Genomic DNA, 23,377 nt, shown 5'->3' with positions numbered 1-23,377 from the left:
GACAGGGAGAGAAGTGAGGTCAGACCATTTTTCTTCCCTTTTTTGCGACAGCACTGTATTTGATCATAGCAGCAGCTTGAGAGGTCACCTCCTCTAGTCGACGGTCGGTCCCCAAGGCTAACATGTTGTTGAATTCCCTCTCCAGAACCTGCCGTGCCTGAAAAACAGCACACACAACCTCTGTCAGCAGGACACGGAGTAAAAAAGCTGTGGTTTGACCAAGCAGAAATGATCAGGGGCTGATGGCAAAATGTCAGAGAAAGCTCTGGAAATACTTGTAAAATAAAAATAGAGAAATCCTCTAATAGATTGGAGTAACCTTCATGTTTTTTGTTCACCTGTTAATGTGAAACTGTGGGCAAGCAACGTGGCCAGGAACTTCTTTCAAGTGAATTCTGAGTGAGCACAACAGAGGCCTTTTGATTTGAGAACAACTGATACCGAATCTGAAGCAGGACTAAATGTTGGCACCATGTAGCCGACAGGAGGAGTAAATGCTGACTGCACACAAACCACTGCGTCAACTAAAAGTAAATCACCCAATCTCATAAAAACCTCAACAACTGTGACTGTTGGAAGATAGACTGGTTGCGGAAAGGCCACAAGCTTACAGAACTTAGAACAGAACATAGACCGAACTGCACTCAAAAGTCAGATCACACAACTTGATATCTTTCTCCCATTCAAATCAGCTCAATCAAAGCATCCTGAGTGTGAACAGTTGTGTTTTCATCTTTAACCACCTGTGTGTTCTGCATAGGGATCTGCAGGATGAGCGCTAGACTGCTGTAGTCGAAGGTCTCGTCCAGAGAGATGAGCGCTCCGTGGACGCCGCTCTCCAACAAGTTGCCACTGTACTCCCTCAAACCAATGGACAGGACCCAGTGGATCACCTGCTCGTTGGTCCACACCAGCACGTCTTTAAAGTAAGAGGAGAGGGGCTCAGAGTCACAACAATGTCATACAGAGTGTCAGCACGTCATTACCGGCAAACCAGAGCGACTTGATTTCGAGTAAGGGAGCTAGAAAGAGAAGGAAAGAGAGAGAGATAAAGAGATAATGTGCATGTCCACATAGTGTCAACTCACTGGCACACTCCCTTTGTTCATTTAAAGCACAGCTGTCACACAGCTTTCCAAGTTGGAACAGGCGGCGTGTGTGTGTGTGTGTGTGTGTGTGTGTGTGTGTGTAAACAGGGCACGATTGTGATTTGACATGACAGCTGAGTCAAGTTCATGTGCAGAACTCAAGGTCAAAAGGGCGAGAGGGCTGGCTGGATCCAAGTCAGTGTGTGTGTGTGTGTGTGTGTGTGTCTACTCTTGGTATGTGAGGCTTTGGATCATAAGACTGCAGGCCTGCTTCAGTTGGCTTTTTGACGGTCCTGGGTGCAGCTGTTTTCGATGCTCAGGCCAAACTGACAATATCAGGCGTAACCACTAGGTGGTACTCTGACCTGATGAGACTGTGGACGTGTGTATTCCCGTGAACAAGAATTGGAACGCGTTCGTGTGTGTGTGTGTCACTGTGTGTGTGTAAAGTGTACCTTTCATGTCGTGTTGGCTGTCCTCTCTCCGGCGCTCCAGGTCTTTCCTGTCATAATTGAGTCTCTTCAAGCACATAATCCCATACTGCAGACTAGCCCTGGTACACACACACAGATTCAAACACACACACACAAACATGACGAAACAAACAAACTCACACACACACATAGAGAAGCACATATGCATCATTAGCGTCCTCATCTCCATTGCTGATGTTTCCAGTGATCAAACAGCAGCTAAGCTAATCACCCCTGCTACAGACCTATGGAAGCTGTCCACCATCTTGAGGTGGCTCCTCAGGTCCTTCTTGGTCAGGTGATCCAGCATGCGTGCGTCCACTAGACACTCCATGAAGTAGGAGCGGTACTGAGGCAGACCGAGGCTGGGCAGCCACTCGTTCCCTATCCACTCATGATTCATGTCGCCATACGCCAGAGTCTACAGGGAGAGGAGGACATCATGTTACTAATCTGTTGCAAGAGGCAAAGAGAGACATTGCTCTCTGTTTCAGGATTATACTCTGTACATACATGTGTGGATGTTGGACTGTTGTAGGTGATTAAAACAATTTGCTTTGGTCTCAAAAGCTGCTGAAGTCGTAAAAGAAATTCTGTCATTTTGTGTAACTATATTAATAGAATTATCTCAAAATGTATGCACGTGTGTTACTAATAACATTTAAAATGGCTGCATTCCATTTAGATGTGCCAGGTCCAGAGCCCTGGTGTTCTGCAGGCCGGCTCACTGTCATGACTTGCTGGGAAACTTAAATGGAACTGAGCCATGATTAATGTTATAAGTTACACCAGTGCTTTCCACACTAAGACAAGTCGAAATATGTGCTTGAAACATTAAAAAAACGTTCCTTGGGTTTTCTGTCAGTATTTTAACATGAGTCAGTACAACTGCACAGGATGGTGAATTTTGAACACCTCATTACTTTACAGGCTTTGCTCAAACATGCAGGTGTTTCTAGTAATTCTCTCAGATTGGACCTCTTCTCAGATTGATGTTGGGAAGGTCACCAAGTGCCATGTAAAAAAAAAAAAAAAGGCCTTTTTTCAATAATGACATTTAGGGTGTGCTCGTAAATAGCGAGCACCAAAGCACACTCTGGCACAAACTGGACTGTTCGTAAATTCAGAGCTCTGTTGGGATATACTGTTTTATTATTCAGAGCACCACACTCGCTGCTAAAATGGCAGTACAAGCTAAATGTAAAAACTGTGGACTGATGGGTAAATTAACCAGAATAATTCAGCACGCATGAGCAGAGAAGAATGAGCTGTTTGTGTGTGTGTGACATTAGCTATGAGCTAGCAAGCAGCCTGCATTTCTAAAAAGTATTTGTCATGGTATATTGTTACAGTAGTATGTCTCATCTCTTACACTGTCATCCTCCTCACTGTCTACAAGCTCGTGCACAGGTGGTGCAACATTTTGTATTATAGTAAATATTAACAGAACCATGTATATTTATTTTAGAGCAGAGCATCAGATTGGATTTAGGAACGCACCCTCAGCCATGCCACAATAGGAAGACTGCTGTAATAATAACATCAATGTCGGCTGAATTCAATTTCGCTGCTTCGGTTTCAGGGTCGAGGTCAAAATGTCTGCTGTGTCAAAGGACTATCAAGAACGACAAAGACATCAGTTGTCCCGCCCTAACAGATGCAACAGAGGTAGCAGGACAGTGAGAGACATGTTGGTCAAGCCCAGTCTGAACACACTCACACAGTCCTGAAGAAGAGCTCCAAACAGGTAGAAGAACACCTGTGTAGGTGGACCATGGTGTTGTAGCAGCGTAATACAGATAAACGTGCAAATTGCTAAGATATTTCATGATTGCATATGTTAAGGGTCAGTTCACAAAAACTACAAGAAGACATATTTTTCTAGCCGCCCTTGATGCTACCTAGCTTAACAGATAGATGTAGTAGCTGTCACCGAGGAGATTATGTTTCCACCTGTACCGGTCTGTTGGTATGTTGGTTTGTGATCAAGATTACACAGAAATGACTGAACGGATTTCCATGAAACTTGGATGAAGGATTTTTTGTTTTGTTTTGTTTCTTAAGTAATAATGTATGGATCCCGAGGAAAAAAAGTAACATCTGAGTTTACTGTTGACATTCATAAGCATTAGCAAATGTTGTGTCTGTCTGTTTCTACTATCCTAATTACTATGCAGACTGTGAATTGGCTGCCCTCTTTTATTCAAATACAAGTATGTGTGCATGTGTCAGTGAACAGGGTTGGCACAGTTTCAGAGTGTGTGCAGACAGATGTTAGCAGATCAGTGACCTCACCTGTGCCCAGCTGCCCTCCTCATTGTCCTGAGTGGCAGCATGGTACAGAAAATATCCAAGGTTAGAGAGCCAGAGGATAAACAAAAGACACACACCTTCCACATTCAGAAACACACACTTAGCTTTTACTCTGCAGTTAACCTTCAATCACATCAGCCAACTGTCACACAGACCACATGACCACAGGTTATCACAGTTACACCACCCACACACAAATACCAGCACGAGTACAGAAATGCGTAAATGCGTGTGTGATGTTGTGGGTATTTAAAGGGGTCTTCCGGGAGAGGACATATGTGTGTCGCGGTGGGGACAGTGTGAGTGTGAGAGAGTGTTTGGTGGGGGGGTTAGGATGGGAGGGGAGCACCCAGATGGTACTGACCGCTTTGGTGGAGGAAGCCAGGTTCTCCATCTCTTCATGAGTCACCCACACATTTCCGGAGGACTGCTCAGAGGACAAAAACACACCCAAACACACACACACACACACACACACACACACACACACATCCAAGAATGCATGCGTAAATTTTCACACATACATACCCCGCCACGCAGACACACACACACACACACACACACACACACACACACACACGGACGGACGCAGACAAACACGCGCACACACACAGACAAACATTGTGTTGAGTGATGCCTAGGGGGGAAGTGTATTTCAGGCAGGTAGCTTGTCGCTATATCTGGCACTATTCGTTTTCCCTCAGAACCTCATGCAATTTATGGCAGCAGAGAAAGACAAGTCAGTCGAAAGTCATAAACCAAGCCTCTACTGTGATCCGAAAAGAATAGCAAAATAAAAAAAAAGTGAGGAGTCATCACTCCAGGGTGCAGAGTGAGGGTTAAGCCCAAAAGTGGAGGAGGTTTCTGCGTGTTTTGTGCAGCGTAGTGTGTTCATATCCACAATACTGAATCAATGTTCTGTACGATCATGTGCTCAATTATTTATGTGTGTGTGTATGTTTACATGCATGAAGAAACGGGTGTATGTGTGATCATGGTGGTGTATTCGTTGTACCGTTCTGGAGGTGAGCGGCGCGGACGGGCTGGTGAGGGAGACCATCTCCTGGATGGCAAGGCGGAGTTTGAGTCGGTGCAGAGGGTTGCTGATGCCAATCTCCCGCTGGATCTCTGTGTCCGACAGAGCCGACATGATGGCTCCACTCTTCACATTGGCACGGCAGGCCGCCACATACCACGCCGGCATACCCACCCACAGCTGGTGAGAGTCATCAAGATGTTCAACATTAGCTCCAGTGTTACCGGAGAGAAGGGTGCAGGGAGTACAGTAATAATCTGTCTAGTGTTTGATATCACTGTATTACATTTTGCATTTGATCTAGTAGCAGCCTGACGTAAAGACGGACAAAGAGAGGTTTTGTGAGAATTTATGGTTGGCAGACATAAAAGCAGATTAGGGGAGTACCTCTAGCCAGGAGACAACAGTAGGGCCGTCCCACTGGGCAAATGCCAGACCTCTTTTCCTGGCGTCTTCAAGAAGCTCGTGCCTAACAAGGGATTTAAAAATTATCAAAGAAAGACAGAAGGAAGTGAGAATTACCCGAGAAATGTCTTTGTGAATATATTAAAATAACAAGGACAGGAGAAAAGACACACAAAGTCAGAGAAAGAAAAGGAAGCGTTTTACTTTTTCTTCATCCTGCGGTCTCTCTCCGCCTGCGTGCCCAGTTTTCCCAGAGTCATACTGTCACCGATGCCCATCTCAAAGTCTGAAATACAGCAAAATAGTGTTGATTTATACCTCTGTGCATCTCACTGTCTGCCTCAGTGTGGGTGTAGGGTGTTTAGTTTAGGCAGAAGACCTGTGAGGGCCGGTAGAGGCTGTCCATCTCTGCCTACAGTCGGCTCCATTCGACCCCCCTTCTCCTTCTTCCCAAACAATCGGCCAATAGACGACTTGATGCCTTTCTTCTGCTTGCTGCAAACAGAGCAAATTGTGTTACACTGAAATATGATATATGATTCTCTACTATTAATAAGCAATGAAAGCAATTGCCTTTGTGTGGATCCTAATCCTATTCCAGCAACAACAGTCTTCAACATATTAAGGATCTCTCAAAAGCTGATCCTGGAAAGTTGAAGTGGAGTCTGTACTGTTGTTGATTTATCTTACTGTGCTACCCCTGTGTGTGTGTGTCTGTGCGTGCGTGCATGCGTGTGTGTGTGTGTGTTTACCCTCGTCCATCCTCTAGACTGCCTGTGAACTGGGCGAAATTGGTTTCCAGCCGTAAACTGCGGGGAGACGAGGGGGGAGATGTCTCACACTTGATAGTAGCTTTGTCCACTTCCACTGGAGACTGGAAGAGACACAAAAGCATCTCAGCTCAGACACGAAAGCCACAAAAAAACTGGGCAATTTTAGCCGCCCTTGCAAACTTACTGCTACTTTCCTGCGGTGTTTCCTCAAGTCGCTCGGCTACGGAATGAAACAACACACAGTTACACATGCAGCTTTTTGCAACAAACATTCTGCTGTTTTTGTGACAGTGTGTGGTCTCTGACCAGCGTCATGATGCCTAGATGGTGGCTGGCGTTGCGTGAGTGGTGTTTTGGTGTGGAGTGGCCACTGGTGGGCGGGGAGGAGGAGGATGCCAGGGACTGGGCGGTGGCGGAAGTGGGCAGGGCGCGGGGTCGAAGCGTCACATTGAGTCCATCCATGCTGCCGCTGTTCACGCGGGACTCGATCTCGTCCGAGCGGAGGTCTGCTGACTCTCTCTCCACCTGGATCATCCTGCACAGACACGCACACATACATAATTATCTTTGAACACCGAACATATCATCCATTTCAGTCCATAAAAGAAGTCTTTATAAGGAGAAAGCTCATAATAAAATCACTTAGTTTGATTTCTATCGTACAGACATTATTTCTATTACTTCGAGAGAGTCTGCCTCCTCTGCAGCATAATCAGCATCTATTTTGCATCTCCTCACCAGGAGCATATTCTGAGGTGTCACAGGAGGACCTTGTTTACTGTAAACTGCAATAAACAGCGTCCTCTTCCAGCTGGAAACAAAACTGAAGAGTGAGGAGTCTTATCTGCATGTTATCATCTCCGTATCTAATGCCACTATCAGCTCTAGTGTACCCTGTCTGGCCACAGGCCTTCATGCATTGCATTAACTGAGCAGAGGCAGCACCTTCATTTGCTGTATTATCCTCAAAATGTCCCTTTTCTTGTAATTATTCATTGCATTATCTTTAATAGTTTGTTCTCCTCTTATCCATAACCTGTTTCTTGCTGCCGTACTGACCCAGTTTCCCCGTGGGGATCATGAAACCGTCATGAGCTGTAGTCTAACGTGCATGTGATTTGGCACCTTATCTCCTCGTTGATAGCGTCAAGCTGCTCCTGCAGCATGAGAGCGAGAGTCTGAGCGTCTGATTGGCCGCTGGGGGAGAGCAGGGCCGAGCTAACGTCGTCATCCAGGTCCGACTCTGCCTCGATGTCGCTGCCGAGGAGGTGGCTGACGCTGCCACGCAGAGATGGGTAGTCCTGTTCGAAAACCGCACACACCTGGACACAACAAACACACACATGAGCTTTGACATATACATTTAAAGAGACATGTCACCCTAAAATAAAAAATGCATATTTTTCTTTTTTCTGTGGGGCTATTTGTCAATGTAGATTGTTAAGTTGTTTTGGAGTTATTGGCCATTGAAATGTCTGCTTTCTCTCGAGTATAATGGAACTAGATGGCACTCAGCCTTTGGTGCTCACAGTGCCAACACATTTGGCTTAAAAAACTCTTAAAAAAACTCAACAGCAATGTCTCTTTCCAGAAATCATGACCCGGTTTTTTCAAGATAATTCACAGACCCTGTTGTGAGCAGATCTGTCTGTATCACCGCACACAAGGAAGCATGCAATTACTCATGGACGAGAGGCTAGCTAACGAAGCTAACTAAGCTAGCTAGCGTTCTGTGCCTTGATACGGTGTAGTTCGGTGGACAGAAAATAGTTCCTGCATGAAACTGCTCACAACAAGGTCTGTGGATTATCTTAAATATCCTGGTTCTCATTCCTTGACAGAGACATTGCTGTTGAGCACCAAGTCAAGTTCCATCTAGTTCCATTATATTCAAGAGAAGGAGACAACTCTACGGTAATATCTCTGAAACTAGGCAACTCACACAAAAATAATCTACATGGATAACCAGCACTACAGGTAGGATGAAAAATATGTGTTGTTAATTTGGGGTGAACTGTCCCTTTAAAAACAACATGCATTGATCAGTTTTTTGATACATACAGTACATGTAAAAATACTTGTGGAAGTATGAGGAAGAAATGGATGAACAGGGAACTTACATCAGACAGCATGTCCATGGCAGCAGGTGAAAGAGAGACAGAGAGACAGAGAGGTTAGTAGAGAATGGTAAGTTAGGCATGAAGATCATAATACATCAGCCAAGCACTGACACGTATTAGCAAAGCAGACATGAACTTGGATAAAGCACTTGAAAGGAGCCGTATGTGGTTAGAGGACTAGTAGTTGACATATGGCCGTCCTGGTTAGTGTCTGTATGTGTACGTGGGGAACTGTGGGCTTGTTCCAGCCCGATCACGACATTATCAGCACCTTGTTCGGGTCGTCTCGTAGCGCTGACAGCCTGCCCTTCTGTGCCCGCCTGATCACAGTTGTGCTGTAGTGGCCGTCCTGGCCCTCCACCACCGAGAAGCGAAGGTCGCTGGAGCTACCCAGGTGAGACCTGAGATTACGCACACAAAACAGCTCACCATCAACACTGAACACAACGCTTTGTTAGAGGGTGTGGATATGAGACATCGTGTGTGTGGGGGAGGTGTGTGTGTGTGTGTGTGTGTACCGAGGGTGAGTTCCATCTCCAAACGCCCCACTGCGACGTTTCAAATGGTCGATCTCATTTCTCAGCTTCTCGATCTCTCCGATCAGACGTTCCTGAGGGAGAGAGGGGCACTATGAGCAGTGGATTCAGACTGTTCACTTAAGTTAAAGTAACAATACCTGGCCTATAATACTACTTCATTACAAGTTAAAGGAAAAGTAAAAAGTCCAGTATTATTAGTAAAATGCACTTAGAGTATCAAAGGTAAAAGTAGTCATTATACAAGAGAAGGTCCCCAGTGTTATTGCTATATGGTCTATTATATTAGACATTTTTTTAGGAAATACAGAAGATTGATATCATTCTCATGTCTGCTCAGTAAAAATGAAAATACAGTCAGCAGCAAGGTAGCTAAGCTTAGCAAGCAACAGCAAATCTGTCTCTGTCCAAAGTTAACCAAATTCGCTTATCACTAAGCCAGGCAAGAAGTAGTCATGTAACATGTTAGTTGGAGCTTTAGAAGTGGTCATAGGCTGATTTTGTTACCTTTAGATAGAGCCAGGATAGCTGTTCCCCCTGTTTTCAGTCTTTATGCTAAGCTAAAGACTGACTGTGTCTTCATGTTTAGTGCACAGACATGACAGTGTAATCAATCTTCTCATGCAACTTTAGACAAGAAGGCAAATTCACAACTCTTCCAAAATGTCACACTTTTTCTTAAGGGTGTAAGCATCAGTCTGATGTTATAGCTGTTTGAATTAAGCTAATTTAACTAATGAATGTGTATACAGTTGGGTGGCTTTACCTTTAATTATGCCCTAAGGTTTATTAACTCAGTGTTTTTTATGCTACATTTTAATCTGCAAAGTAGCAACTGGCTACAGCTGTCAAATAAATCACATGGAGTGAAAAATAGTGTTTTCTTATGAAATGTTGCGGCTTAGATTAAAGTTTAAAGTAGCATAAAATTGAAATATTTAGGCACAAGTTACAGAGAAGTGTGTTTACGTGTGTACAGCGCTTGTTAGGGCTCCCGCTGGTCCTTGAAATGTTTGAAAGCTTGTGAGTTTGAGGGAAAAGATATCAAGGCCTTGGAATTTTTGGGCAATAGACATAAACAATGATCATTGAAAGTGCTTGAATTAATATATTTTGTGCAAGACAACAAATAGAAATTATCGTTAGTTAATATAAACTACGTTCTGCTGTCTGCATGTGTCTCCTGCAGTTTTCTGCGATCCCTGTGACACAGCAGCACAACTGAGAACCGTCACACATTCAAGCCTCTCTCTCTTTAATTGATGTCTGTGAGCTTCTGTACAGCCTGCTACTTCTCATTAAGATTTTCAGTGTTGTAACAGTAATTCATCTTGATCTGTGTCTCTAAATATGCCATGTTTGGTCCTTCAATACAAGAGAATTGGGTCTGGAAAGTCCTTGAGGTTGATGTTTAAGTTGGTGTTGGATGAAGTGTACTGTCTGAGTCATATCACTTGTGAGGAGAGCATTTTAGTTTTCAGTGATTGGGTGATTCATTCAAGTCTTACTGACCCTGGTGTGATGGAACTCTTCAAGCTGTTTCTGGCAATTCTCCAGGTCCTGAATGAGGGAGTTCTGGACAAGAAAATCATGAAACCGTGTCAAAACAAATGATCCAAGGAGCGCTTCTGTATATTCATCTGTTCTGCGAGGCAATAACAACAACAATATGCGCTGCTGCTGCTGCTTCGATGGATGTGTGTGCGCAGGCCTTGCCTTGTCCTCCAGGGCGGCCATGCGTTCCTTTAGATGGAGCTGCAGTCTTTCATTGGACTCAGTGAGCAGACGATCGACAGTGTCTGACAAACGCTTGTTGTGCTCCTCATTCATTTTCTCTCTCTGACGAGCCTGATGAGCAGGGGAGAGAACCAGACGAGGGGTGGAATGACATCATCAAATTTTCTCTTTGACACACAGACTCCATTTGGGTGCATTTATGCAGCTAATCAAGCATCTCTGCATGGATTAAAGGATGAAGTGTGTATTTAGCCCAAGATCACCAGCTGCCAGATATAGGTCTTCTCCCCCAACAATGGATCTCGCAGCCAGAATGATTTAATTACAGTCATTTACCGTGATGATGAAAAAGGGTTAAACGCCTTCTCTTACACGGGGAGCGCTGTGCTTAATGTGCGCTCTACAGTAATTTCATTAAAGTAAATTAACACAGACACACACAAACACAAATCTGCATCCTCAGAGAGCTCCTTTAACTAAATATAGTCATGAGATCGCAGAGGGAGAGGGAGAAATTAGCCTAGCGTGAATTATTCAGAGTCTAAAGATAGCAGCCAATCAGTCTTATGGGAGGGGAGGGGGGTGTTGCAGCATGATATGTGGATTTGGTTCAAATTCATGCAACAATGCACCGGGAAAATGGAGAGCTCTTCATATGTGCGTCTGTCCTGTGCGTGTTTGTGTGTGTGTGTGTGCGCGCGAGTATGCATGAGGGAGCACAGAGCCAAGGCGTCCAGCTAATGTGAAGCATCAGCCCACACACACACGCACATACACGCACGCACACACATGCACATGGACACATCATAGTGAGAGGTCAGAGAAACCCTGCAGGGCTGGTGCACACACGCACACACACACACACCCACACACACCCTTCCTAGCTCTTGGTTCTTCTCCTCCAGTTGTGACTCCAGCTGTCTGAGCCGCTCTTCCACGTTGCCATGGCGCTCCTCAGCCTGCAGGGGGAGACACTTGCATATAAGTGAAGCTGCCTCTATACATATGAGCTCAGTAAATGTGTTCATATGTATATCCGCTTCTGCGTTGTGCATTCAAATGACTGCTTCTCAGTTGCTATGTCTTTTTCCGCGTGTGTGCGCGTGTGTTTGTGTTACCTTGGAAAGTGCCGCCACTCTCTGCGCAAGTTCAGCTTCCACCTCTGGCAGCGTCTCAGCCTTCCTCATGGTCTGAGCCAGCCTCTGCTCTGCCATCTCTAGCATCTCCTGCAGCTGGCGCACCTTCTCCTCGCTCTGACACATAAACGCACACATACACACACGCAAACACAGGAGAGGGACATCGGTGCGATCACATGAGAGATGTAATCAGTGTTGTGCAGCCAGCAAGTATCAAGGACACGACACGCGGGCACAAATGGAGGATGTTCCTGGTATTCCCCACTCGCAGGATGAACCCAGATTCACCCTGAACTGCACATGAACCTTGGAGAAGATGCTCACTTAGTCGCTCTGACTATAATATTCTTCGATACCTTACATACAAAACTGTTTTTACCGATTTTATTACTGTCTCGGCTTTTGGTGTCATTAACTCGTTAGGATTGTAACACATCCAAGGAAGTCTGATTACAGCAGAATAATGACACAGCACATTTATAAATATTGATTTAGTCCTTATGTCAGACTTAATTAAATAGCAAGTGCTTAAATCTAAATCAGGTATCAGTGGAATTACCTTAGTTTAATTTAACAGAGACATTAAGTGAGGCAGCTAGCATCCATTTCAGGTTCACTTATTTTTTTCTCCCAATTATCTCTGAATGAGAATTTACTGCAGCCGGTATAAATGTTCATCATGCACACTGTGATCTTTTCAGCCCAGCGTTGTTGTGTGTAGGTCACCTGTCGGTGCAGCGAGTCCTTGGTGGCCAGCTCATTCTCCAGTTTGTCGTTGAGGTCGTGGATGTGTGTGGTCTCCCGCTGAGCAGCCAGGTAGCGTTTCTCTAATGTTGTTATCCTCTCCTCCATATCCTCTCTCTGTGAGTGCAAAAACAGGGAAATAATTAGTCATAACCAGTGTACCATTGTATGATTTATTATACATTATCTGAACAGACCTTCACAGTATCTTGTATTCCCGTGGTTAGTACACAGGAAATATATGTACTTTACCATTTTGTAATGGCAGGAAATAACTCAAATGTGTATCAGCTAACCTGGATTGTTTTTTTTTGTTTGTGTACCTACCATAAGTATTTTCAATTTTTGTATTGTGTGTCCATCAACAGCACACAAATAAACAAACAAATCAAGCAAATACAGTATTTACGTATGCAACTGCTTGAGCTCTGATTTTTTCAAACTTTGACTCACTGAGCTTCAGCAAACCTCTCAAATGCTGTGCCTTAAAACTAATCTCGTATGACTCTGGTGGTGTGAAACACAATAACACAACATTGTGTTTTAGCCATCTGCTATCATGTACTTTGTAGAGTGAGAACTCTCTGTGGTATGGGAAACAAAGCTGTGTTTTTTTTAAATAATGATATAGCAATGTATTCATTTGGTTCTGTTTTTTTTTCCCAGCAACATTTTATTCGCTTTTAACTTCAAAAAAAGTTCCAAGTTTATGTAGCCCGCTGTTCTCGGTGCTTGCTCCCAGAACAAAAGCACATTTATCCTCTCCCCTCACCTCTCTCTGTTCCCTCTGTTGTTTGATCGACAGCTCCTCGCTGCGGCTCAGTTCTCTGCGTGCGTTCGTGAGCTCGGCCTCGAGCTCGGCCATGCGGGCGTTGAGAGTGACGGAGTGCTCGCGGCTCTGAGCCAGCTCCTTATTGGTCCTATCCAGCAGCTCCTGAAGCTCAGACACCCGGCCGCCGTCGTCGTGGGCGTCTATTGAGCCGTTGGGCAGTCTCTGTAAGGCAGACACACAACATTAATGGATATATATGCACACATTCTCACATAAAATGTATTCTAGGACTGAGGCGTGTATAAAAAGGTGTGGGTGGAGGGGTATCGAGAGTTGTTGTAGAACTGATAAAGTTGGATGACCTAGATAAAAAAGTGTTGTGCATAGGAGGGTGGGTTGTGCGAGGTTAGGCTGCCATGTTGTTTTGATGTTGTTTCTCTTCTCCTCAGCTCAAAGTGCAGTTAATTCCAGGGCCTTAATTAAACAAACCTTCGGGGACACATATTCAGACAGGCAACACAGTGGGCAAACAAAGTTAGCAGGACCCCCTCTGCTCCCTCATGTTCCAGTTTTGCCTGCTCATGAATACCTTACAGAAACATAAACATACCGTGAAACACTGGGGGGAAAGAGAGCTAAATGGTCTGAAGCCGTGTAATAAAGAACACACCTGGTGATTTGTGCAATTGTGCATAATTTAACCATATAAACTCATTAGATTTACTCCCAGGGACTTTAGAAATAGCATTGTACAGTCCCGTCTGACTGACAATGTGTAGCAATCGGGTACGACATGGCTCTAAGATAGTGTTGGTAAGGGTTCCTGCTGAAAAAGTACATGGATTTTAAATTGGAAATATCACCTAAAGCGTGCTGGTTGGATAAAAATGTGTTTGCACAGTTCAAACTTCAGACATCTAAACTACACTGTCTTCCCCTTCTCCTCTCACTCTGCCATGCTCTGATACAATCTCCTTGCTGTCATTGCTTCTTAATACTAAGTTATTGATTTTTTTTTTATTCCTTTAAATAAACTACTCTATACTGCTTTCTCTATCCTTAACCCAAAGAAAGAGGAGCCAAAGAGGACCTCATGCTGCGTCTCCTCGGCAGCCCAGCCTGTACAGAGGGAGGCGATTTCCATCCAGATACAAACAGGCTCTGCTGTTTAATTACGGAGAGGTTTGTTACTCCCCGTGGACAGACCCAGACACAGTTACATAATGTGTGCTCGTTTCAGGGATGTCCTCAAACCATGGAGGACAGGGCTCAAACGGAGAGCAAGAGCTTCAAGTTATCAGGAGCATCAGAAAGTTAAAGGAGGATTTGTGCTACATTTAGCGCCATTAACCTATCCTGCGTACGTGTGTGTAAATGTGTGGGAGAAAGACAGAAATCAGATACTAAGACGCCGACTGACAGCCAGACAGACAGATAGTACAGGCAGACACGAGATAAAGCACAGAGCAGAAAAACAATCACACAGCCAGGAAGACCTTCCATGTAGGTTTGGATCCATCTGTTCGCTCCACTGAGTCAGCGTCCTTCCTTTGTCTCACCATGCTCAACTGAAATGTAGATTTAAAAAGACAAAAAAAGGGAAGAACGATCAATGAGCAAACTCACACATTTACTATCTTTCTCTGTCTCCCTCCCTCAGTGAATCCAAGAACAAAACTCAGCCTCCCGAAGGGAAGCCCGGCTCTCAGGCTGCCAGCGTCTGCCTTCAGACAACACGCTCTACCATATTTTACATAACTACAAATATGAATTATGCTCAGGACAGAGGAGGGAGTGTCTGACCCTCTTAGAAAACTGTGTGATCATTGCAACTTAACAAACTGTGACTTTAAGTCTTATATAACCCACTGGGTACTCTGCTTTTCCTGAGTCTGCTATGAATATTTTGCATCATTTTATCTTCAGAATGATTTCTTTGATGACATTTTTAAGTAGATGAGCGCAGGGGGCGAGTTTGCGTGTGTTCGTGTGTTTGTGCATGTGCTCGAGTGTGTGTACGAGCAAATGCTGAGGAGACAAGAGCCTCTCATCCAGCGTGACACTTGAAGCATGTATCAGATCAGACTGGAGGCTTCCGCAGATGTTTGCTAGGGACCGAACAGATGTTTCGCTTACCAATAAGCACACGCAGCAACGTACACACACAGATACACACACACGTGCACACGCACAGACACATGCACAGACATTCACACATCTTACCTCTTGCGTGGTACTTGCTAGCTGTCCCTCAAGGGTGGCAACCCTCTCCAGAGCCACCCGAAGCCTCTCACGTACCTGACACACACACCAAGAACACACACATTGAGACAATGTCCAGAGACATGAGGACAAAATAAATATACAATATACAATTAAGAAAATACAGAGATATTTGTTTGTTTGTTTCTGCCTTTGCTGGTATTTTGGATAAGAAATTCTAAAATAGCGTCTCGGTGGCTTTTTACCTTAATTAAACAAAGAAGCTATTATGTGATTATCATATCATATTTTCGGTGTTGTAAAAAGTACCCAAAAGTCAAGCTTGAGTAAATATACAGATATCTGGTAAAATACTAAAAGTGAAAGTCACCGATATGGATAGTACTTGAGTTAAAGTCTTAAAATATCCGATATGAAATGTACTTGAGTACTGAAAGTACAAGAAAAAGTAAATTCTGTACTCTACAACTCTATATATTTACAATGACCTATATACTATGGGTCAACCCTGGTCAGTTCAACGGTTCCGATATTTCAGCATTTCAGCATTATCAGAATCTGTGATGATTTTTTTTACACTTTTTTGTCTGATAGTCAATTAAATAAATTACTTTTAAAATTGTGCTACTTTGGCTCTGATGCAGCCTGTAATCTGCTAAGTCAAATAGGATTAGGGTTAAGTGGAGTAGAAGTCAAATGTAGCAGAAAATGGGAATACGTAAGTAAAGTACAAGTACCTCGAAACTGTGCTTAAGTACCAACTACCATCTATATTGTTTGCACATGGGCCCAATAATCTGTCGAGTGTGACTAAACATTTTCATTGGTTGCACCGATAAAGTTTTAGGTTTAACTGAGTTTCACTTTCAAACTCATCTTTATTTCTTGTTGTGTGTGCTGTCATTTAAATGAAGAAAACGTTCATCTGCACCTCATTCCTGTTTACAGTCATTTACATTATTTGAGAAGAAATTAAATCAAAACGTATTATTGGATGCACCCGAATTATGTGCTGGAGCACCTAAATGAAAAAAAGTTAGGTGCACCAGTGTAAAATGTTAGTCTGGAGCCTTGAATGTACTTATTTACAAGCCATCACTGCATATTTTATGAGGAATTTTTTTCCCGTTCTTTCATCTACTTCCATTTTCTTTCATCTGAATTTGCTGCTCAAGCAAATTTACTCAGAAACAATACCTTCCCTTCAACTGAAAACTTTTACTCTGAAGTGCTGAGATTTTATTAACAGTCTAATGATGAGCAAACGACCAGCAAAACCCAGCTGATCCAAATTAATTAGTCAGGAAGGAAAGTAATTGGGTTAAAAGCGACAGCGGGTTCCATGACAGGACTGATTGAAACACCACGTTGTGAGGCAACTGTTCCCCCCGCTTTTACTTGCTAGAACAGACCTTAAATGTGTGTGTGTGTTTGTGTGTGTCCACCTTTTCATCCAGAGCCTTGTGGTGTTCAAACAGCGACTTCAGGGCTTTGAGGACCTCCACCTCGCTGGAGACTCCAGATGGTGGGGGTGCCTGTCTCTTCACCACTGTCATCCTCAGACTGCGTTCGTGACGAGACACCAGACACTCCAGGTGCTCCAGCAGCAGCTACAGCACACACACAAACACAAACACACACATAAATGCATGCACGACCAAAGAGAATACTAATTTCAAGCATAGAAGCGTTGTTTGATTTCATCAGCATCATCACGCGGACACACATACACACCCACACCCACACACGTACCCTGGTGTTGTTCCTTTCAGCTTTCAGCTCAGATATTTCCTCCTCTTTCTCCAGCAGCTGCTCCCGGCATATGTTCAGCTCCTTCGTCAGGGTGGCAAACTCCTACACAACACACACAGCACCCGTACAGAGGTTAATACAGTATCAATGATCAACATAATGGGCTCTACTTCTGTGAAACTGAGGACATATGCAGCTGCAATCTCGAGGTGCAAACACATGTGGGCGCGGCTGCTCAATTTTTTGCAATTCTGGTGGCACAAACACACTCCTGGCACAGAGCGGCACAGGATGAGCAGGTTGCTGGCACCTGTAGGAGGACTACTTTATCAGCAGGTGGAGTTAGGGCAGGCTTGAATAATGGGGCAGTTCAGGTTGGCTTCTCCTAAAAGAAAACTTGTTGTCCCAGGGATGCTGTCTGGGAAATGCTTTCTGTGCACCTGCGATAAGAGGTGGTCTGAGCGTGTGGAAATGGCCAAAGTGGCACTGTGCTATCTGATCTGCATAAACACAACCTCAGCTGTGCCACTCTGCCCACCGCAGTGCCTGCCTCTGGGTGTTTGGGAGCCGTAAAATTACAGTAGCAACTGCACAAAGAAGTGGACTTGTGCCTAATGGCGTTGTGTCTAATCGGACCAGACAGTCAAAATCAAGAAGTAGAATGAAAAATATCAGAATTTTGACTCTTGAGACACGTCCATAATGTATTAACTGTGATTAAATTAAAACAGTGTGGCTGAAATAGGACAAGAATATGCCACATTCATTAGACTGATGTAATCATATGAATTAAATGGTATGCATCAACTGTCTGTGTTTTTTTCCATTGCTAAAAAATGTAGTTTCGTTCACATCTGCAGGACTGAAAGTGGGTGGAAAAGAACGTCTCAACATTGAGCACTGTTGTGACAACACTGCTACGACAGATTTCATTATGTTGTTGAGAACGTCTTACTGTGACAGTCAAACACATCCATAAAACCCAGCTGCCAGTGATTATACAAGGACTTTTCATTATTAAAATGAGAATAGATCTGATCGTTCACAATGAATTCGTAGCCGTGTGAGAAAAGTGTATTTCACTTGGGAGCCATTTGATTTATTGATGTCCATTCTTCACACTCCTCAATGTTGACAGATAGCTATGCACTCCACTGAGGCTTTTAAGCACTTGCGGCGCTCCAGACGTCCTTTATGACCACATTTGAAAAACTCAACCAATGAGCGACTTGAAGTTGGACCACAATTGCTTCTGGTTGGTGGAGATCCACTCAGTCTGTCAGAAATGGCACTATTGAAAGCAATCTTCAGTCTAGCATTCAGTCATCTTGTACAGCACAGCAAAGAGTCTAGATGCAAATCTGAGATACTATTCACCTCTTTGATGATCCCATTATCTTAACTGCGTAATTTTGATGCTGCAAAAAGATAAGGTCAAGCACTTATACTGAGTTGGGTGACTTAATAAGTCATCTCTGAGGAGTTATGGAGCGAGAGCATCCTAACATTTCAAGGTATCCACAACATGCCACAACATACAACTCATTATCTAAACATGACAATGCCACCTAAAAGAATAGTGTAACATTTAGGGAAACACACTTTGCTTTTCTTGTTGAGAGTTAGATGAGCAGATTGACACCACTCTCCTACCTGTGCACTAAATTAGCTAACGTTAGCATATAGACCAGAAACAAGTTAGCATGGCTTTGTCAAACGCTAAAATCCTCCTACCAGCATTTCTAAAGCCCGCTAATTAACACATTTGATCTAATTTGTTTAATTAATGATGATTGATAGGTAGATTTTTTGACAGAATAAAGCTGTTTTCACTGCAAACACTAGTTAATGTTACTGTGGCTTGCTAGCAAACAGCTAAGCTAACCGCTAGCTAATATTATTGCTATTACACAGTTGTGTTTACAGTGATATATTGGAACCATATTAGTACCAGGATTGTGTTCCCCCAGTGATTTACACCTATCTTTATGCTAAACTAAGCTAAGCTAAACTTAGCTAAGCTAACCAGCAGCTGACTAGAGCTTCCTGTTTGGTGTATACACATGTGACTGGTATCAATCTTCTCACCTAAATCTTGGCAAGAAAGTGACATTTTCCCCAAAATATCATGCTCTTCCTTTAAGCTAAACAAATCTAAAATATATATGCTCTTGTTGTGGTGCATGTAAACTATTTTTCAGTACAAAACTGTAATTCTGTAGGCTACAGTTGAGTGTGTTATCTCACATAGCTTCATCACAGCCATCTCCCACATTATTCAAGATAGTAGCCAGCACCACCTTTTCACAGCTCAACAAACAACCACCTACTGGAGATTTGATGGACATTTTATGCTCTTTTGGAGCTGTAAAGATGTGGCTCCATTAACTTTAATAGTTCGGGGGAATGAGGTGATGGATCTGCAGCACTATTCTGCTGTGTGTTTGGTTTTTACGGTGAGTTAACTTTAATGGTATTTCAGCTGGATGCAATTTTTCATTTTGGGGTGAACTAGTCCTTTAAAATCACAGCACCAAAAGCCTATGAGGACATAATGAGGTAGGTGTTGGGAAAAGGAGCGATCCTGAAATGGTTGAATACGAACCAAAATCAGAGCATTTTGAAGTGTAGTAGTAGACTTCTCTGTGACGACGTCCTGTACGTGACTGAATATCTGATGTCTTTCAGCCTGATGTATATTCTACACCTGAACCATCCGGCTCTGCAGGACAACTTTTAAAACATTTCTGAAATCCTGACAATGTCAGGTGTCTTTTGCTGAAAATGATAAGCTTCACTGCTCTAGTCTGGGATTATAAAGTCTCTACTCTCTGTCTGCCTCAGATAAATTAGCAGAAACCGATCCTCACACAAGTCATTTCAGGTCAGTGAAAGCAGAGCGGTGAAGCGTCAGTCACTGCTTTCGTCCTTCTTGTACAACTGATATTTCAAGATTTGTCCTGCTGCTGTCTGACCAGTCAATTTGTAAGTCAGAGGGCATTTACCGGACTACCATCCCCGCACTTAAACTACTTGCCTGTATGATTTTTCTGTTATTCTGTCTGTCATTGATTAGATTTACACAAGATGAGAAGCTGCTGTTACAGTGTACAAACCAGAACGGGGCAGTGACTCACACAGATTCTGCTGCAAGTTCATTTTTAATATTTTCTGGGGTTTGATATCACTGGAGCGGAGATTGGGTGGCTGTTTACCAAAGTGTCTACATCATTGTATGTGCATGTGTATACTGTATGTGTGTGTGTGTGTCTGTGTGTGTGTGCATGTTGTTTTAACATCTCTTGGTGCTTTGTTGGCATTTCTTGTAAGCTTGGCTTTAGTCCAAACCAATGCCCAGAGGCTCATGCTCTCTCTGTCTCTCTCTCTCTCTCTCTCTCTCTCACACACACACACACACACACACACACACACACACACACAGGGCTTTTAAAGTCCTGGTATTCCCTGCAGCCATGACACTGCAGTCCTCGTCTCACGTTTCTCACTCATGACCCAAAAACTGGCCATTACTAAGAAATACTTCTTTGAAGATGAACGTCCGACAACATTCCACTTTGCTGACATAGCAAACAAAGATGGCGGTGCATTATGTGCCAGGCTTGGTAGAAAATCCAAGAATAGCAATGCATCTGTCAATACACCTGACGACTGTCTATCAGGAAGACAGGTGTGAGCAGTGAAGGTGTGACTGGACAGCCTTCGCAGGAAGAGTGTCTCTAACATTACATTTAGGGTAAGATACTGTGCACATATGCCTTGTATAAGACACAGCGTGGCCTTAAGTTTCACAGTAGTAAAGTGGTGGTAATGGCCATTAACGTTATGGACTCTGTTACAAGTAAATGTCCTTTAGTCCTTTAATATTTATGATAAAATATTAACTTTCACAAATAATTCACAATAAAACCAGGCAGTTATTTACACATTACTCTTGACTTATCTGACCTATTTTATCCGCTGTTGTGTTGAAGTCAGTTTCCCACTGAAGAAAAAAACAAGTCGGTAGAGAGGGAAGACAGATAGAGGGAGAGACGGGGAAGGAGCACTGGGAGGAAAGGGGGAAAATGGGTCAGCGTGTTCGTTTTACTTTCCTTTATTCCACAGGGGCGCACCAATAGACAGGAGCTCAGCCCAAATCCACCAAACAGATGTTAGAGCTCACTGTCTCTTTCAATCGTGGCAAAAAGGCTCAACAGGCCACCTCTCACGCTCTCTACTTCATCTCCTCATCCCTTCATCCTTCTGCCTTTTAGAAGCTCTCTGCAGCTCCCCACAAAGACACACACACACACGGACACACACACAAATAAAAACAAATGTGAGAGACATCCACTGACAAATAACCAAGAATAGATAAAGGTATGAGTACATAACCTTTGTTAGGAGTATTATATAAGTGAACAGAGAGGTGTTATATATAAAATATAACACATCACTGTCTAGACAAAAAAAAAAGTTTCTATTTAATTTCTTGCGAAGGTCTGACGCCCTCCCTCTGGCAGCTTCTGCCACTTTTCCAAACACCAACATTATCACTGTGTGCACTATACAATCCTAGCCCCCCCAAACCATGTGGAAAAATCCCAGGATGTTTATTCAACTTCACACAACAGTCAGATACAGGCGCAGCTCTTTGACGACACAACCTCGACATCTGTCAGAGAGTATATCATGTTGAGCGGAGAGAAGGTTCTGGGCGTCTTGAGGAACGCCGTTCTCCTGCCTCCAACCACAATGTGAGATAGCGAGCGGTTACCAAACACTGCTGAGCCCAGACATTGTAAAGGGATTTCTCCCCTTCGCTTCCTTAAGCAGTTTGGGATTAAAGGATGAAAAAAAATGCTCTCTGTGTGCATGTGTACGTGTGTGCGTGTGTGTGTGTGCGTGTGTGTGTGTGCAGAGAGAGAGAGAGAGGGAGCGAGATTGGAGTGCAGTCGGATAAAAAAAAGTCTCTAACACGCAATCCCCCAAAAATATAAGGTTTATTGAGAGTGTGCTTATCCGTCTGTATTTGTGCATGTGTGCGTGTGTGTGAGAGAGTGAGTGTGTAATGTGGCCAAAGAGGTCAGCACTGTGGAGAGCTAACCCTCCTAACACACACCTGAACTATGTCTGAAATCTGCCCCTCATTCACTGTAACCTTCATGGGAAATCATAGGAACAGCACAGTCCATGTTTGGATACCTACAGTGTCATCTCAGAGCACTGCATTATGGGTAAAGAGTAGTGAGTCTTTGTGGGAAATTGTAGAAGCACATACAGAGCTGCATACGTTGTGTGTTGTATGCAGAAAATACAGTAAGTAATCAGTTACAAAGAAATTAAATGAACTCAAGCACAACCTCAAACTTCAATAATACTTCTGCACTGTCTGATGCAAATTAGTAAGCGTGAATTACTGTATGAGTGTGTGTGTGTCACAAATGACGAGATAATTTTTCAGTCATTTCCTGTTTTTCAGCAGTCAAAGTGTGGTTGAGGAAACTGACTGACCTTATTTTGAGGACCCTCAATCACCTCACTGCCGACAGTATTCACACCGCTTCTAAAAGCTCCAGTGAAACACGCAGCAGTGTGGAGACGACTATCGCTCTGAATCTCCTCTACATGCATCCTACAGAAGCTGCCTCAGTGTTTCACATTTACTTCTCAAAGTTAAAACTGCCGGTAACCAGAGCGGATCTTAGGACTCTGGGGTGCACACTGACTTTAGTCCTTCCATTTGTCAGACGCAGTCTCAACTCACTGGATTAGTTTTAACTTTTGGAACTTGTCAGAGTTGTTTGTGATGCTGTTTTTTTTAGTTGTATTTTATTATTGACAAACAAAAATGAAAATTAGACAGTACAGCAGTAGTTTGTATCTCACATTAACAGCCAGTCTGGCAATTTCATAGATCCAGCAAACAAACAAGCGAGCGAACAAAACAAGTCACAAAATAAATCGAATCAATTTAGGAAAATAAAATAAATTGGGGTTTTATGCAGGTCATAAACTCACTGCTTCTCTGTAGCAAGCTGATAGATGTGCGTTAAACACTTATGTGATAACTTTTCCATCTGTTGTCTTCAGGACATGGTAGCTAAGAAGGGTGACCATCTCGACAGCCTTTATTCATGTAGATTCATTTGAAAAAGCTTGGCTATTTTCAGCAGTGCGTCAGTATGGTTTTGAATACGTGGAGCTCTTCGGCCTTTCCATTTACAAAAAAATCAACTTCTCGGCAGCAATCTGATGCTCTTTGT

General features: G+C 43.5%; 1 protein-coding gene across 3 annotated transcripts in view; it reads right to left on the bottom strand.

Moving 5' to 3' along the window:
* The window catches only part of ppfia4 (PTPRF interacting protein alpha 4), a 58,373-nt gene that overhangs the window by 1,964 nt on the left and 33,032 nt on the right, over nucleotides 1-23,377 (bottom strand). For 2 of the 3 annotated variants that reach the window (XM_084349654.1, XM_084349652.1), the window contains exons 3-28: nucleotides 17,112-17,213; nucleotides 16,805-16,969; nucleotides 15,360-15,434; nucleotides 14,633-14,704; nucleotides 13,137-13,358; nucleotides 12,347-12,481; nucleotides 11,600-11,734; nucleotides 11,357-11,440; nucleotides 10,461-10,592; nucleotides 10,257-10,319; nucleotides 8,727-8,818; nucleotides 8,480-8,609; nucleotides 7,214-7,410; nucleotides 6,395-6,623; nucleotides 6,273-6,308; nucleotides 6,068-6,189; nucleotides 5,695-5,810; nucleotides 5,520-5,601; nucleotides 5,298-5,379; nucleotides 4,890-5,090; nucleotides 4,239-4,301; nucleotides 3,857-3,883; nucleotides 1,807-1,982; nucleotides 1,544-1,641; nucleotides 744-919; nucleotides 89-157 (exon numbers count right to left, since the gene is read on the bottom strand). In XM_084349654.1, the coding sequence (XP_084205780.1) occupies nucleotides 89-157; nucleotides 744-919; nucleotides 1,544-1,641; nucleotides 1,807-1,982; nucleotides 3,857-3,883; nucleotides 4,239-4,301; nucleotides 4,890-5,090; nucleotides 5,298-5,379; nucleotides 5,520-5,601; nucleotides 5,695-5,810; nucleotides 6,068-6,189; nucleotides 6,273-6,308; nucleotides 6,395-6,623; nucleotides 7,214-7,410; nucleotides 8,480-8,609; nucleotides 8,727-8,818; nucleotides 10,257-10,319; nucleotides 10,461-10,592; nucleotides 11,357-11,440; nucleotides 11,600-11,734; nucleotides 12,347-12,481; nucleotides 13,137-13,358; nucleotides 14,633-14,704; nucleotides 15,360-15,434; nucleotides 16,805-16,969; nucleotides 17,112-17,213 (3,081 nt within the window). The remainder of the gene's footprint in view (nucleotides 1-88; nucleotides 158-743; nucleotides 920-1,543; nucleotides 1,642-1,806; nucleotides 1,983-3,856; nucleotides 3,884-4,238; nucleotides 4,302-4,889; nucleotides 5,091-5,297; nucleotides 5,380-5,519; nucleotides 5,602-5,694; nucleotides 5,811-6,067; nucleotides 6,190-6,272; nucleotides 6,309-6,394; nucleotides 6,624-7,213; nucleotides 7,411-8,479; nucleotides 8,610-8,726; nucleotides 8,819-10,256; nucleotides 10,320-10,460; nucleotides 10,593-11,356; nucleotides 11,441-11,599; nucleotides 11,735-12,346; nucleotides 12,482-13,136; nucleotides 13,359-14,632; nucleotides 14,705-15,359; nucleotides 15,435-16,804; nucleotides 16,970-17,111; nucleotides 17,214-23,377) is intronic. The other variant, XM_084349653.1, reaches the window with a different exon arrangement.

This window comes from Pagrus pagrus (genome assembly GCF_965226575.1).
Source record: "Pagrus pagrus genome assembly, chromosome: 3".
Taxonomy (NCBI): domain Eukaryota; kingdom Metazoa; phylum Chordata; class Actinopteri; order Spariformes; family Sparidae; genus Pagrus; species Pagrus pagrus.
The sequence above is the reverse complement of the archived record's forward strand: the minus strand, read 5'-3'. Positions and strand labels throughout refer to the sequence as shown.